This window comes from Trichoderma evansii (genome assembly GCF_050947405.1).
Source record: "Trichoderma evansii strain SZMC 28006 chromosome Unknown GGI43scaffold_1, whole genome shotgun sequence".
NCBI lineage: Eukaryota > Fungi > Ascomycota > Sordariomycetes > Hypocreales > Hypocreaceae > Trichoderma > Trichoderma evansii.
The window spans coordinates 2,919,549-2,934,675 of record NW_028145205.1 but is presented as its reverse complement, the minus strand read 5'-3'; the positions used below and the strand labels follow the sequence as shown (position 1 = coordinate 2,934,675).

Below are 15,127 nucleotides of genomic sequence, written 5' to 3'. Positions count from 1 at the left end.
CCCTGGGGCGTGGCGTTTTCCAGTTAGCGGGCGAAGGCTTTTCTTTCGGTGTCCAGAACGAAACAGGCCCTTTTTGGGGAGGCCCACCTGTGAATGCCCCGGAAAAGGTCTTGGGGAAGGGGGAAAAATTTCATGAAACTAAAACTAGGCTTAGAAGTGCCGCCGAGTCGTACAACTACGTGGCGATAGGGAAAACGGCCCCCCCTTTGAGCGAGATGAGCGAGATGAGGCAGACCCAGGGCCCCCCCCCCTCCACTCCCCTTTCCATACAAGTACTGTATGGGCCGGGCATAAATATGTGATAGAATACATCCGGAGTAACTTCAACCACGGTTGCGGAGACGTGGAGATGGTGTCACACTTTCGCAGAATTGGGGAGTCGCCCCGAAAAGGCTTTGCAATGACGGACAGTGGTGTGGCCTGTGATCGTGGCCCACGGCCCGCCGCGGCTGAATGGGGGTGGTAACCAGATCCTGACAGGCTACCCCCCGTAGCGCGCGTTTTGCTTCTGGGGAGGAGAGCCGGAGACAGAGAGGAAGCCGAAGCGTGGCGTCGCATTGGTTTGAAGAGAGGCGCCGATGCAACCTCATGACATGGCAAAGCAGGGATTGCTGGGAATGCCAATCTCATCTTTGATAACCGTTTATCTGGGAGATGCTCGTTCAGTTCCTCAAATAATAACTAGCAGCACTACTGGTCTTACTAGCCGTAGAATTATCAGTGGGATATGATATTAGCTGCCTGTTGCGCATTCTCGGCACGCGAGTTTATATCGCGAATGCCGCTCGCTTGTTGGGCATTGAGATTAGGCGGCACGGAGCTGCCCTCTCGTTTTGTCATTCTCTCTCTATCCCTCCTTCTCTTCATTTCCTCTCTCTACTTGTATTTTTCCTCCCTGACAGCTAAGCTTCTTAATTCCCCTATTTCCCCGTTATGCTAAATCTCTATCCACCCTTCACGTCCCTTGAATGGTTCCATTCGGCTCTCGGGCTTTTGGCTTTGCTCCGCCAGAAGGACAAACTTGGGGATGGCTGTGATGTGACGGCCCAATGTGGTTACAACTTACTCTCATTTTTTTTTACCACGCCTAGCTGTAGCTATACGTTTTTAGTGTTTTGGTAAATCTCTTTAGTACCGGCATGGTTTATGGGGAGGTGTGGCAGAATGGAGCTCTTATTTCGTATACCCTTGCTGCCACCGATATTACTTGTCATATGCAGGCTTCACCAGCAGCGACGAATCGACGCCGGTCAAAATGCTCTAGGCTTCTTCCCAAACACTAAGGAGTACGGGGAGAGCTCATACCTGTGCGTCTACTAGCAGTAAGTATTTCCGTTTTTGTTTTCACCTACATGGGGCTTAGGACCTGGAAATCATAGCTTGGTCGATGAGGGGTAGCATAGTGACACCCATGCGTTTCCAGCCTGACCAAGCATGCAAAGCAGCAACAATTCGGCAGTGATCTCACTCAGGCTCGGGTTGTATCACCGAATATCGTTCTACGGGTTGTGGGGTTGACTAGTGCCGTGTTACTGGATTCGGGAACTTACGCATACTCGTGCTCTGCGTATATGTAAGAGGTGAGAAAATCCCCGGGGTATTGGCTTACTATACTCTTTTATGTCCCTTTTGCGACCCCGTTCCCTTCTCCCGGTTTCCAAGGCTCGGCAACTTTGTTCACCCTTAAAGGCTGCCGGCGCGTTAAAGGCGGTGATGAAGTTCGCCGAAACTCCTGCGGCGTGACTGCTCTCTTGTGGTCCGTGACTGGGCTTCGACTGACGGGGGCACTCGTGCTTAATTGTCACCACCAACACGAAATGGCAAATTAGTCAGATGCTGCAAGCTCAGAAGAGGTGGGAAAAAGACTGAAGAATACGAAACAACAGAAGGATTGCTTTTATCGGCTGATTCCTACTTGCCGAGAGTATGTCCGTGGAGGCGGTATGAAATATAGGTTCTTCGAGAAAGATGCCGGAATATTCCCCCTTGAGCCTTGTACTGTTTCAGGTGATCTACCTGAACACTGTGGTTTGAACACTTGGTTTCGATGCGATGCTCTCTGCCTAGTTATGGTAATATTGATTCTTACAGGGGTGAATACGCAAGCCTGTGGGAATGCGTTTGCCCAGGCACGAATAGCATCTACCATCACTAGGCATTTTGCCTCTGCAGTGTGCCCATAGTCGTCTGCTTAGTAGTTCGACCTAGACCGCCACCACAGAGGGCTTACGGTATGTATGTATGTTATGTATGACTAGAATGGTTTATTTTTTATGACCCCTTACCTGTGTGCCATTGGTGCCTGTGCATATACAGGAATACGACCGAGAGCGGATGGAATCTATTCCCTGCTAGGGGGCTGCTTTTTGTAATTCCCAAATTCGTCCAATCGTCGAGAAGTAACCATCAGCCGACAGTATGGAATTACACTACATGGGAATAGCGTCAGTTTCCCGAATCGGATGCTTGTCCGGGATGGGGAGGTGATTTTTTTTTTTTTTTTAGTCTTTACAATTTGTCTTGAATAGGAGTTACCCTGGATTTTTTGGATATCGCTTGTGATGAGGCTGACTTATGCTTCAGCAAGGTCTTTTCGGAGAAATAGGACGTATTGAATGTGCCTGGCTGTATGACGATGTCGTATCTAAATCTGGATTATTGATTTCTAGTGAGATCAAAGAGGCAAATAGGCAAAGATGGAATTTCTCAATCGGGCAGAGGTTCACATGCTAGACAGGGGCATTAGAAATAGCCAAGGCAATTACGTTATGACTCTATCAAAAGATCCCGTGTAGGAGCTACTGGTATATGACTTGTTTTATTTTTAAGAAGAAAAATAAGCATTATTGATCTTGATCCTTGCAACTGGGCGTATTCATGAGTAGCTCAGGTGAGTCGCTTTTGCCATTCCTTTGATGGTGTAGGTAGTGAACTGCCGTCGACGAATGTCCAACTATTGATTACATATTGCTTTCATATATTAAGTTGTATATATTAATTTACGTGTATGTATAGCTTTGTGCCCTGAAACGTATCTCCCAAAAAGTCCGTAGCTGGCAATATAGACAAGCATTCACATAGCTTAGCAGATTTGAAGTTGCCGAATATGTCTTGTAAAGCCCGAGTATGGCTTGTAGAGCCCGAATGTATGTTGTAGAGCCCGGGCGTATTCACACTGACTACTCCTACTTCGTCCATGACCAACTGAAGGATGCTTGCATGGGACTGTAATCTCGGATTTCCTCTATAGGCGGGCTGCCTCAAGGATGCTGCCAGCCTCGCCCGTGGTGTGGGATAATGGAAGCATCGTGTATGCAAAAAATAAACCATTTTGGGAGAAGGATTCTTCACGGAAATTTGTACTGTTCCACCTAGTCTGACGGAGAGTGAAGGAAGCGGAGGTGTGGTGATCCTGCTGTAGGACCTTCGCGTGCCCCTTTACCTTTACTGATGGGCCAAACTGGCGAGCTGGATGGCAACAACGGCGTAAAGAAACTGTATTTGTATTCTGAAATGATAAATCGACGTGATATAATGACATGTCATGCTTTTTGTTTTCCCAGAGGCACATTGTATATGTAATCTTGCGACCATTGGAGATGTTTGTGATTAATGAGACTGACATTTATCTGATATGTTATTTTCACCGTAGCAAAAGAGTCACTGTCCAAGATTATGACATCTGAAATTCCATTCTGTGTTTAAACTATTACTGCATTTGATCATGCGTTCTGTTTATCGTGGATCTATACCCCCTTCCAACATTCTAGTAGATCTAAGACGGAGAGCTGTTCACGACTCGTCTCACAGAGCATCAAAATTTTGAGAAGGATGTTTTAACTTTCACTCCTTTGACGGTGGTGTGGCTGAGCTCGGTCACTATTATGCTCGCATATCATAGAAAGAAAAGAAGAGTAGAAGTGAATACGAGTACGGCTGATGGCCACCTTGGATGAGGTAGTTGGAAGAATTTACTTGCAATATCCATTGAAAGCTTGCATAATACGCTGCCTACAAGATACAATGCTAATGAATAAATCTCCCAAAAGGTATAGCCAAAATTACGAGAGTGTTCAATGAAACAAAAGGTCCATAGGGGGGGTATTGGTTTACCCGTGAAACTAGGCTTCCTACAATACTCAATCTTCCCTTGTGAATACAATTTGCCTGCCTCATAATTGTTACCCTGCATATAATATACATCATAGATTAAAGGACAGATACTACTTCTTCTTCAGCCATAGTCGATTGGGGGCCGGCACGTCGATGGAAACGTCAAGTTTGACAAGTTTGACATTGACTCGTGCGGCTGAAGTCGCAGGGGCTAGCGCTGCTCGTTTCATCTATGTGTTACACGACGTCTAGCTTTGGGAATTCGTATTTTCAGCTATTGGAGGCATTTCTCCTTGCAGATATGATGGAGATTCTCGGCGATGCTCAGTTTCGATGATACTTGCGTGCCTGGTGGCGACAGCCTGGGTAGTAGCAGCAAACCATGTCACATATGCTACTATACGGGTATACGACATGTATAGCAACGTTCCATCAGAGCGTTTTTTATACGAAGAAACGCTTCTTCAAAGTTTCGGCGAGGTAATACCTCGGATCTTGGATTAAGCTTCTCATCATACCCGGCCTATATGTCATCGCTGAGTTTCAAGCAAACAGATGATGATTTGGGCCGCGGAAAAATATCACCATCGATCCGGAGAGATCAAACTGCACGCTCGAATCGCGCGTTTTAGATACTCCATACAAAATACAGTCTACATATTACTCCGTATACGAGCGCAGCTTATGCGACGGATGCGCTTCGGTGTAGCAGCGCTGGAGGCTGGAGCTGTTCCCCTCGCCCGAAAGTGATGTGATTGGGCTTTTTTTCCACAAAGCACAAGGCTCGCAACAAAACTCGCATGTGGTGTGTGCAGCCAGGCAAATTAAAAATTGGCAAATTAAAAATTCACGATCAAAAGAAATGAAATCCATCAAAAGAAAAAAAGCCACAGAAGCGCGGAATATTTGCCGCGCGTGCAATGTAACGTCATTAACGCAGCTTCGATTTTTCAGCTCTTCCTGTCCATTATCGTGAGCCACCCACATAGGCATAGACAAACACACGCCCCCCCTCCCCTCGTTGCAAAGAAGAATAAAACGAGAGGCCTGGATCTTTTGTCGGGCTTGGGAAGTGCCTTGGTTGCATACAGAAATCATGTCGGCGCAATCCTTCAGGCTCTAATTGGCTGTGTGGTGTGGCACGTTTTGTGTTTTTCCTGCTTAGTAGTGCAAACAACAAGAGAAGAGTGCGTTGGGCGTGCGACAGCCCCGAATTAGACACGACACGGAACGTCCCAGCCGCCTCATGATCTTGCGATGGGGCCAGATTCGCAAGAGGGTGGCGATTCAACAAGCTCATCCTTGTCCGGGCGTCTAAGCGGGTGGCGGAGCGATGCTCTCATTTTTTCACTATTCTTTTTTCTCTTGGCAAGGATTCGTTATTGCCTCTCTGTTGGTTCTTATTGTTCGTTCCATTGCTGCTACTACGTATGCTACTATTAGGCTGCAGCAGCGCTGTTGATACATCACAACGGGCTGGTTGCTGATCCGCCGCTTGGACGGGTCGCGTGATGCTGATGCTTCGCTAAATATACTCGTAGAGCTTTCTATGGTGTTCTTAGTCTCCAATAAAAGAAGCGCAGCTTTAAAAATAACGGCATTTTCTGCTCAAAGGAGATATCCAAGCCGGGACCAGTGCGCAGCTGATGGGGGCCCGAAAATAAAAAATGGTGAGATTTCGTGCATCGAGCGACTGCCGGCTCGTGATGGATGGAACAGTAGCCGGCATAAGATGCTACTTATGCATCTCGATGGATCCGCTCCGTCAGGTTTTTATTTTTGGGGGCGTTTATTCACAGGCAGATGCTTTGAGCGGCTAAAAATAAGAGCAATACATATATACCACAGGTAGTTGTCCAAGGACGTGTCTTGTGACACTGGCGATGAGTTGTTTGTTTTGTATCTGTACTCCGAGGGTCTGGCTAGCCTTGGGTCCTCGCTTCTACGCCGCCATCGAGGTAAAGCGATTCGCCGATGATGGATCGTCATATGATGTGCCGGGCTTCATCTGAATCGCCGATCAAACAGAAGAGTTTGAAGACAAGGTTTTCACGTGGATACTCATAACTTTACAAGATCGAATTGCTCTATGATAGTTGACAACTTTAGAAGGTTCGACAACTCCAAAGGTGAACGAGTCTACCTGAAAGTATAATTTGGTGGAGTTGATTTGATCGTTTGGGGCTGTAGAATTCTCTGGAATTGCCTGGTCTTTTAGAATTGTTTGTATTATCTGAAGTTATCTGAATCTCCCATATGTATCATGTCTTCCAGAGCTGTCTGATATCCCAACGGCCTCAGCGTAGAGCCGGTATTGTAAGAGAATGCAAAGACCAGATTTGGGAAAAAGGGAAAACCTGTTTTAGATGCTGCAATTATGCTACCGGTATGCTTTTCGTAGTAAGTCTGCCTTTATGATGATATACCTCATTGCAATTCTGACAAGATTTGGATGCAGTACCGACGACCACCCAAAGGCCATCTCAAGTGAGACGTGCATGATGCGCGTTATCCACTTTCCAACGCATCTTGGCCAAGACCATGGACTATATTTACAGCATAAGAGATTGGAATATCTGTCTGCTACCCATCATCTCTGCAAGTATAAGAAATAATGAGCGCCCGCACCTTGGTCACGTCCGAACCATGAAAATGTCTCCATGATGGACACGACTGTAGACCTCTGTCGTGCTATGTCGGATTATCTGTCCATTTGCTTGCACACAGTCATCTTAAACTTTTTGCTTTACCTTTAAACTGCCTAGGAGAAGCATATAGACTAACTAGAATATAGGCAAAAGGGTTTTGGTGTTTTTATCGTTGAGATATCGTGTCTCTTTTGGCAGCTGAGATGAGACCCTGAAGAGTCTCAGACAAGTCTCTTCTGGTTTGACTCGAGAATCTGAATCAAAGCAGAATTCGAGATTCACTGAAGAAATATCTTGGTCAATTGTTTACGGATCGTCTTAGGATGGAGACAACACTGGTCATTTTCATACTGCCATAGCGCAGTTTTGATTCCATCTGCAGTCCCCAAAGCCCCAGCTGTCGTTGGAAATCTCATGACTTTTCTTGCAACAACTATGGTTCGAGATAGTAATGGATGCTTAACTCTTCATTTGAGTAAAGAGAAGTTGTATTGAACCATTTTCCAATCCATATGTTATTGATCAACCATCTCAGGCCAAAAGTAGAGGAAAAGACGATACTACGATACTATGCATCATGCAATGGATCACTCGCAGAAGATGATACTTGTAGTCTTTTATGCTTCCTCTTAGCTGTGAACCATGCACTGCTTTTAATCATGTGTCAACTGCTGCTGCCAAACATTTTTAAAAAATATTGTGGCGCTATTCTTCATTCCATTCATTCCATTCCATTCAATTCACTCTGTTGCACGCGAGTGCTCACGTGACCAATATGCAAGCTGCCTGTTCGTTTGCAATAACAATAACACAGACGATGTGATCTGATTAAAAGGATTTGCCCTTTCTTTTCGTTTTCCTTCTATATAGCTTCTTTTCGACAGATCAATAGATCACCTCAACATATTCAACAACGTAACAAGAAAATTACAATTCGCACGGATCCCCGTATATAATCTCTCCAGAAAATGAGGGCTTTTTTTGCTTGGCTCTCCGAAAAGTGAAAAGTCGAAAAATTCAGCTTGCGCCAATTCGCTGGTCGGTCCTCTAATGCGTCATAGCGAGTACCTCGCCGCGCAACCAAAACTAGGTGCGCAAGCAAGTATCTCCCACTAAAAAAAAAACTAAAGGGGCGCATAATCAAAGGTCCGATACGGAGCCTTGAGTCAATCTGCCAAACCTCTGATATAGGCCGTCCCGAGCGCTCTGAGCTTGATTCTAATTTTCACTTTTCTAAAAAATGGCGTCAAACTCGCAGTTCAGTCTTAGCATCGCCTGCTTTCGCGGCTCATTCCATCATGACCACCATTATCCTAGGATCCCAGTGGGGAGATGAAGGCAAGGGCAAATTGACTGATATTCTTTGCTCTGAAGCTCAAATCTGTGCTCGCGCTGCTGTAAGTTTTTTTCTTCTTTTCTTAGCCCCTCGTGTGCCTCTTTCAACAATTGCTAACTCTTCACGACGTTCAGGGAGGTCATAATGCAGGCCAGTCCGTAACATCATTCTAAATATACTTCATATACACCAGAGTTAACCAATTTATAGTTCGATCAAGGCCAATGGTGTCTCGTACGACTTCCATCTCCTCCCATCTGGCCTCGTCGTGCCCAATTGCATCAACTTGATTGGCTCTGCAGTCGTCTTCCACGCCCCTGCCTTCTTCAAGGAACTCGCCGATATCGAGGCCAAGGGCATCAAGGACGCCCGCCAGCGCATCTTCGTCAGTGATCGATGCCACCTCAACCTGAATCTCCACGCAGCTGTCGATGGTCTTGAGGAAGTAGAACTTGGTGCCAATGCTGTAGGTACCACCAAGAGGGGTGTCGGCCCAAGCTATGCCACCAAGGCTGCCCGTAGCGGCATTCGTATTGCTGAGATGTTCGACGAAGAGCTGTTCGAGCGCAAGCTGCGACAATTGGCTTCTGGATTCAAGAAGCGCTATGGCGACCTCTTGCAGTACGATGTGGAGGAAGAGCTTGCTCTTTTCAAGGAATACCGAGTGACTCTCGCTCCCTTCGTCATCGATGCTGTCGAGTTCATGAGGGATGCGCAAGAAAAGCAGGCCAAGATCCTCGTTGAGGGAAGCCAAGCTTTGATGCTGGACATCGATTTTGGCACATACCCCTATGTCACCAGCTCCAACACTGGCCTGGGTGGCATTGTCACAGGTCTTGCTCTTAGACGAAGAAACATCAAGGAAGTCATTGGTGTCGTCAAGGCGTAAGTTATATATGATTCGCAATTGATAGATCTACGAGCAATCAAACTAACTCAAAGCAGTTACACTACCAGAGTTGGTTCTGGATGCTTCCCTACCGAGGACACTGGCGAGATTGGAACAAAGCTGCAGGACATTGGTGGCGAGATTGGCGTGTCTACCGGCCGCAGACGAAGAGTAAGTAGCTACCCACTACACATCCGATCTGAGGGGAAAAACCTGATGGGCTGACATTGGACCGTAGTGCGGATGGTTGGACCTTGTTGTCCTGCGATACTCATGCGCAGTTAACGACTACGACTCCCTCCAGCTGAGCAAGCTTGATGTCCTTGATACATTCGAGACGATCAAGATTGCAATTGCATACAAGAACCGGGAAACTGGAGAAGAGCTGCCTGCTTTCCCTGCCGACCACTCTCTCCTGGCGCGCGTGGATGTTGTGTACCACGAAATGCCAGGCTGGATGACCAGCACCGCTAACGTGCGTGAGTGGTCTGCCCTGCCCAAGGAGGCCCGCGACTATGTTGAGTACATCGAAAAGTTCGTTCAGACCAAGATCAAGTGGATTGGCACTGGTCCTGATCGCTTGGATATGATTCAGCGCTTCTAAAGCAAGCGCTGATTGAGAAACACGCTGCGCATATTTTTAGAAGCGGCCGTGCTCTTTGTGCTCTTCGTTCTTCTGTTCTTATCGGAGATAATTCATGTTTGGGATTTATGTTATATCTATAAAATCGTGATAGATGGAGCTGATTTGACAATTGAATTGGTCAAATGTTATTGAATCTCATCTGGTCAGATGCGAAAGCGCCGCCGTCGCCTGCCAGGACGCGGGATAGAAACAGGAAAAGGGAAAAGGAGGGAGAAAAAAAGAGGGTAGAAGATCCATAGTGCAGATACGGGAAATACAGTGGTGATTTGAAGAAAGACGATGTCTCGAAGCCAATTGGAAAATGCAACTGGAGCGCTCTGCTCTCCGCATTGTAAGACCGGAGAACTCCGTCTGATGCTATTCGTATAAGAGTAGCAGAAGCCCACCAGCTGTGGGTTGAAGATGTGGGGGGCCCTGCCAAGAGCAAGGCTGGATAAGGGCGGCGCAAGGCTAGCGAATCAGGGACTGCAGACGCTAATGAATGCCGGTAGAGGGGTACATGTGCCGCCCAGCTTGGCACACGCTAAGCGCCCAGCAGCGCCCAGGTACCGTCCTAACGTCGATCAGATCCGGTCTAAGATGGGCCATCCCCTGCCCGCGTCTCCCCCGAATCCATCTTGCCAGCAATTTTAAACATCGTCAGCCCGCTTTCGTCTTTTTTTTACCGCTTCTGCATTCATTCCTCAGTCCTACGGCTTTCTGTCTCTTTCTTTGCTCTTGGCCTGCGATTTGCTTACATCTCTAATGACCGTTTCAATTGCCTATTCGATCCCTCTCTAAGAATCCCGGAAGCGCGGCTTATCTGTGCTTTATTGAGGCCAAAGACTGGTTCTTGCTTCTCTCTTTCTTGGATATCCAGCGGCTCCGAACACAATACAGCAGTATATACAACCTCCTCGAGACCTTTTCGCTCCAAAAATCCAAAATCCGCAATAATGGGCTGGCTTGCGACATGCACGGGCTACCTGGCGCCAATGTTCATCATCCTCTCGCCCATCCTCTCCTATGGCGACCAGGCCGTCTCGATGCACCGCAAGAAGACCAGCGCGGGCTTCTCTCTTGACATCCCCCTGATTATGCTGGTCGCATCTCTATTCAGGTGCGTTTCTCTCTGCGTTCTGTCTCAATGCCGGCTGAGCCCTTTGGCCGTCCGGCGGATCCGGCGCATTCTGCTAACATGGAAATGGTGGACAATAGGATCTTCTATTGGCCCGGCGCAAGATTCGATTCGAGCTTGTTGATACAGTCCCTAATCATGGTAGGAGTGCAGGTGCTGCTCCTCAAGATTGCGCTCGACCACCGACCTGCCCCTTCGAATAAAGGCGGAGAATCCGGACTGCCATTCGCTTCTGCCGAAGGTCTCTTGTCTCAGAGGCCGTATAATTTCTGGCAATGGAGATCGCCGAAGCCGTTGAGTCTCACCAATTGAAGGCATCCACAGTGATTGAATCGAAAGATGGGAAGGCTAACCGTATAATTAGATATTGGCAATTCATTGTCTATCTCTTCGCAGGCTTGCTCGTCTGCGAAGCTGTCATGTCTAGCTTTCCTTCCGCCTATTCCATGTACTCGGTCCTCATCGGCTACATTGGCCTCTCCGTCGAAGCCACGCTCCCGATCCCGCAAATCCTCGCCAATGCGCAGTCCAAGTCGTGCAAGGGCTTCCGGCTGTCCGTGCTCGCCAGCTGGATCGGAGGTGACGCCATGAAGATCTTCTGGTTCTTCACCGCCACGTCCGAGATCCCCCTGGCCTTCAAGATCTGCGGCATCTTCCAGGCTTGTTGCGATTGCTTCCTCGGTGTCCAGTACTTCTTCTACGGAGAAGGCGAGAGCACCGTCAAGGGCCACCCGCTGCAAGATTTCTCGACTCAGGACATGGGAGCGCAGCAGCAGGGCAGGAGTACGACACCCACACGGCGGTCGGCGCCATTCAGCGACTACGAGAGAAATTAGACAAGAAGAGGCGTCTGCTGGCACGAGAGTGGTTGAGATTTTTGGATACGTGTATATTTTAGACTAATGTTAACGAACCTCATGGTTATCAGTGATAGATTTGGTATAATACCTAACTAATAGTGTTATGCTCCTTTATACGAAATATAGATATATATAAGCATATACGTACATATATATCTCGAATTGAAAGCTACATATATCTTTTCAAGCTCTGCTCATTCTCTATATATGATGTATCTCATTTGTTGGTAGTTGCTCTTGGTATAAAATCTTACCGGGGTCGCTGAATCTTACGCGCCAGGCGTGAGGTTGTGATAGTGCGGTACCCCCAAGTAGAAACTAGACCCAGTAACGCGACGGCGCGATGGCTACAAGAAAAAAAATTCCAGTAAATTCAATGAATAAATTATACGAAATTTTAAATTAATATTAGAATTGTAATATAGCTATCCATTCGTGCCTAGGCCTCGACAATCATATCCCGCCTCCAAAGTCACGCCTTATGCGTTCTTCACGAAAGTATTAGGAGAGAGACCCCAGCCACCCGACTTTCGCATCGCAAATGGCAAGGGAAAACCTGCCGCATACACCGAGATACGAGATAGCCTGTACGAAGTACATCTACGGCGAGCACCTATACGGGCTGGATCTTAGTCAAGCTTTCAATTTCATTCAATCGGCACGACAAGGGGCTCGATTTTTAGAGGAACAAAATTGGCATTTTGTTGTTCTCATATAGGGCACTATTGAGACGGAACCAATCGCGTTGGATTTTGAAGAAGCGAGACGTATTGGCCGATTATGTTTGTTAATCTCCCATCATTCGCTCTTTAATCAAAATTTGCCATTTCGGATTCATACAGTTTGTATGCCTTATTTCCAAAAGGTCGAACTTGAGAGTAAACAAACATCTGACTCGCTAATAGATTTTACCGCGGTTGCCATCAGCCATATAAGCCATTCCGCGGATTGCTGCTTTTTCTTGCTACCGAGGATTTATTCAAATAATCTTAGCTTGATATTCGGATCATAAGCTATCATTCATTAATTACTGGCCAGCGACAGAGGTATATTCTGCTCTCTTCATTTTATTCTGGTGATATACCGCTAACATAGCATACAGTCTTATATGAATCTTTACCGTCCATTTTCGTCCAACTAATTAGAGAGTCTCTTCTACGAGACTTGGACGCTTTCACAATCTTGATAAACCCATCCAGGTAGGTGGTCAAACGAAATCCTTCTACCAGGCCCCAATTCCCTGGATATCTTCATCTCACCCACCGCCGCCTCAAAATCTGCATCTCATTCACTGCATTTATTCTCCTTTCATCTTATTCATTTTTCTTCCCACGTCAATGCTTTATCTTGTCTCTCCAAGCCCGAATTCCCATTATTTGCCTTGTAATTGTTAGCTCCGTTGAATTTACATCACAATATCATCCCATCACCTGCTCACCTTGGGTTGACAGCCCCCGTTGCCAGCTGGCAATCTTCTTGGCCCACACCAGATTCACTTGCCAGTCACTTTGGCCTCATTCTTCTCTTCATCTCTTTCTAAAATTTTGGCTCAAGTCAGGTGACCCTGCTGCCTCTCTCTCTATCATAATAAACATCTCTTCGCTTCCGCCGCCTCCCAACTCTTCTTCCCCTTCACACATCTGCTCGCAACATTCTCTTCTTTTCAGCAGAATATTCACTTGGCCATCGGAATTGTTCAAAGAATTCCACTCGCTCTCTCTACCCTAATCAACTACTCGACTGTGTGTTGGTTCAATCGCACCATCGCTTGCTCTCCCCTCGCTAATACTCGATTTCCACAGGAAAGTCTCAAGAAGGAAATGCCTCCCGCAAGCAAAGCCAATTATAAAACCTACGAGGCACAGGCCCGTATGGTGAGAGCCATTGTCGCCGCTCATCCAGATGTCAAGTGGAATTACAAGGGTAAGCAGTTTTTGATTTCATCATGTTGCCGTGGATCTTTCACCATCTTCCCTGTTCCATTGTCTGCTTCTTGTGCGGATTCAGAATCTCTACTTTCATTTACCCGCTCTTCGTTGTTCTTGACATCTGTTTGTTTTTATTGGGGCGAAGGTTGACTCTTCGTCCCAGAAATCGCCGCTTGCTATGGATCCGACATGACTGAATACGCTCTGAACCATCGATTCCGCCGTCTCAAAGCGCAAGTGGTGATTGTTCGCGAAGGCCGCGGCAAGGGGCTTGACCCAAAGAATATATTTGCAGACGGGGAACTCCCGGCTACCATAGACGCCGTGGATACACAGAGTATGCCCAGTCCTTGACTCCTAACTCTTGATCCTGCACAACTGGCTCTCCCAGTCCAAAACATTTCTGTTCGAATATGTACCTAGCTTTAGACACATAACACTCTTCCTATGTCTGGTCACAGCAGAGCTGCATTTTTATTGCTATTTTCCAAGTAAAGAGCTAACACTTTGCCCCTATAGATATTGCCAAGTACTTTGGCCAATCCACCGCCGACGGCATTCAGTTTCAGTTTCGTGGCTATAAGAAAGACGCCGATGTCCTTCGCAAAGTTGAGAGCGAAGGAGGCGATGTCGCCAACTGCCTCAACCTTAGCTCAGGCGGCCCCAGCGTCACTTCTACTCCATCCAAGCCAACTCCTGCTCGCAGCATGGGAAGCCGTACCGGCACTGGCACGGGCCGCAAACGAGCTCGCAAGATTGATGTCATCGATATGATCAAACGATCTTCATCTGATGAAGAGGAAGATGAGGTTGAGGACTGGAGCGACCATGAGAACACGCCTACCAAGAAGCCTAAGAAGACTGGAGCCTTCCCGGGCCAGAGGAACGGGACTCCTTCTCGCAGAGCTGCTGCCATGGCCAACGTTACTATCGCTGAAGCCGCCACGCAGCTTGATGCGAGCGACTCCCAGCCCGAAGCTGAGGCTCCAACGAACCACACAGCCTCTTCTTTTGCCCCTACACCTATGACCATCACTCAACCCGCCTACTCCAGAATGGCTGTTGGCCTTGATCCCGGACCAGCCTTGGGAAGCGCACCGCGTTCAGGTTATGCAGGCTCCCAGTACCCCCCGCGACAAATGGAGGAGTACGGCGAGATCTAAACGGGGGATCCTTCTCCGTTCTATTATATTCATTGCAAACGAGCGCGATTTTGATTTCTAATTTTTGTCCCTTTCAACTTCCCTCAAACGGATGATTGGCTGTTTAGCATTGAATAGGGTTGTGCATGAAGGATAAGCTATGCGACTCTCATTGCGCATGCGTGGCGTTGAGGAGAGAAAGGCTTTGCTTTTGACTCTTTCCCTCCAGGGATTTTTCCAATCTTATTTTCCTTTTCTTTAATTTATGGTTTTGTATTTTCTTTCCCCCCTCTTCTTTTCTTTCTTTCGTCTGGGAGGCACATCTATTCTCATTCCCAGCAACTTTGCTTTCTTCATATTTCGTTTTCACATGTTTCATTTCATTTCTCATCTAAAAGGAAAAAAAGAGTGAACAAAGGGAGAACGAGGGCGATTGATCTGACTCATG

General features: G+C 47.2%; 3 protein-coding genes across 3 annotated transcripts; all 3 read left to right on the top strand.

The window, feature by feature from the left end:
* The first annotated feature begins 7,795 nt into the window (after positions 1 to 7,795).
* Positions 7,796 to 9,912, top strand: GGI43DRAFT_31676 (adenylosuccinate synthase ADE12). Its single transcript, XM_083201781.1, has 5 exons — positions 7,796 to 8,158; positions 8,232 to 8,251; positions 8,308 to 8,982; positions 9,043 to 9,157; positions 9,225 to 9,912. The coding sequence occupies exons 1-5, from the start codon at positions 8,060 to 8,062 to the stop codon at positions 9,588 to 9,590; spliced, it is 1,275 nt and encodes a 424-aa protein (XP_083066561.1). The 5' UTR covers positions 7,796 to 8,059; the 3' UTR covers positions 9,591 to 9,912.
* Positions 9,913 to 10,472: 560 nt separating this feature from the next.
* Positions 10,473 to 11,826, top strand: GGI43DRAFT_31678 (PQ-loop repeat-containing protein). Its single transcript, XM_083201782.1, has 4 exons — positions 10,473 to 10,731; positions 10,830 to 11,042; positions 11,114 to 11,638; positions 11,698 to 11,826. Exons 1-3 carry the CDS (start codon positions 10,568 to 10,570, stop codon positions 11,583 to 11,585), a joined length of 849 nt encoding a protein of 282 aa, XP_083066560.1. The 5' UTR covers positions 10,473 to 10,567; the 3' UTR covers positions 11,586 to 11,638; positions 11,698 to 11,826.
* Positions 11,827 to 13,429: 1,603 nt separating this feature from the next.
* Positions 13,430 to 14,700, top strand: GGI43DRAFT_378911 (uncharacterized protein; the record flags this gene model as incomplete). The annotated part of the gene is made up of 3 exons (XM_083202761.1): positions 13,430 to 13,532; positions 13,701 to 13,874; positions 14,057 to 14,700. The coding sequence occupies 3 exons, from the start codon at positions 13,430 to 13,432 to the stop codon at positions 14,698 to 14,700; spliced, it is 921 nt and encodes a 306-aa protein (XP_083066559.1).
* Between the last annotated feature and the right edge of the window lie 427 nt (positions 14,701 to 15,127).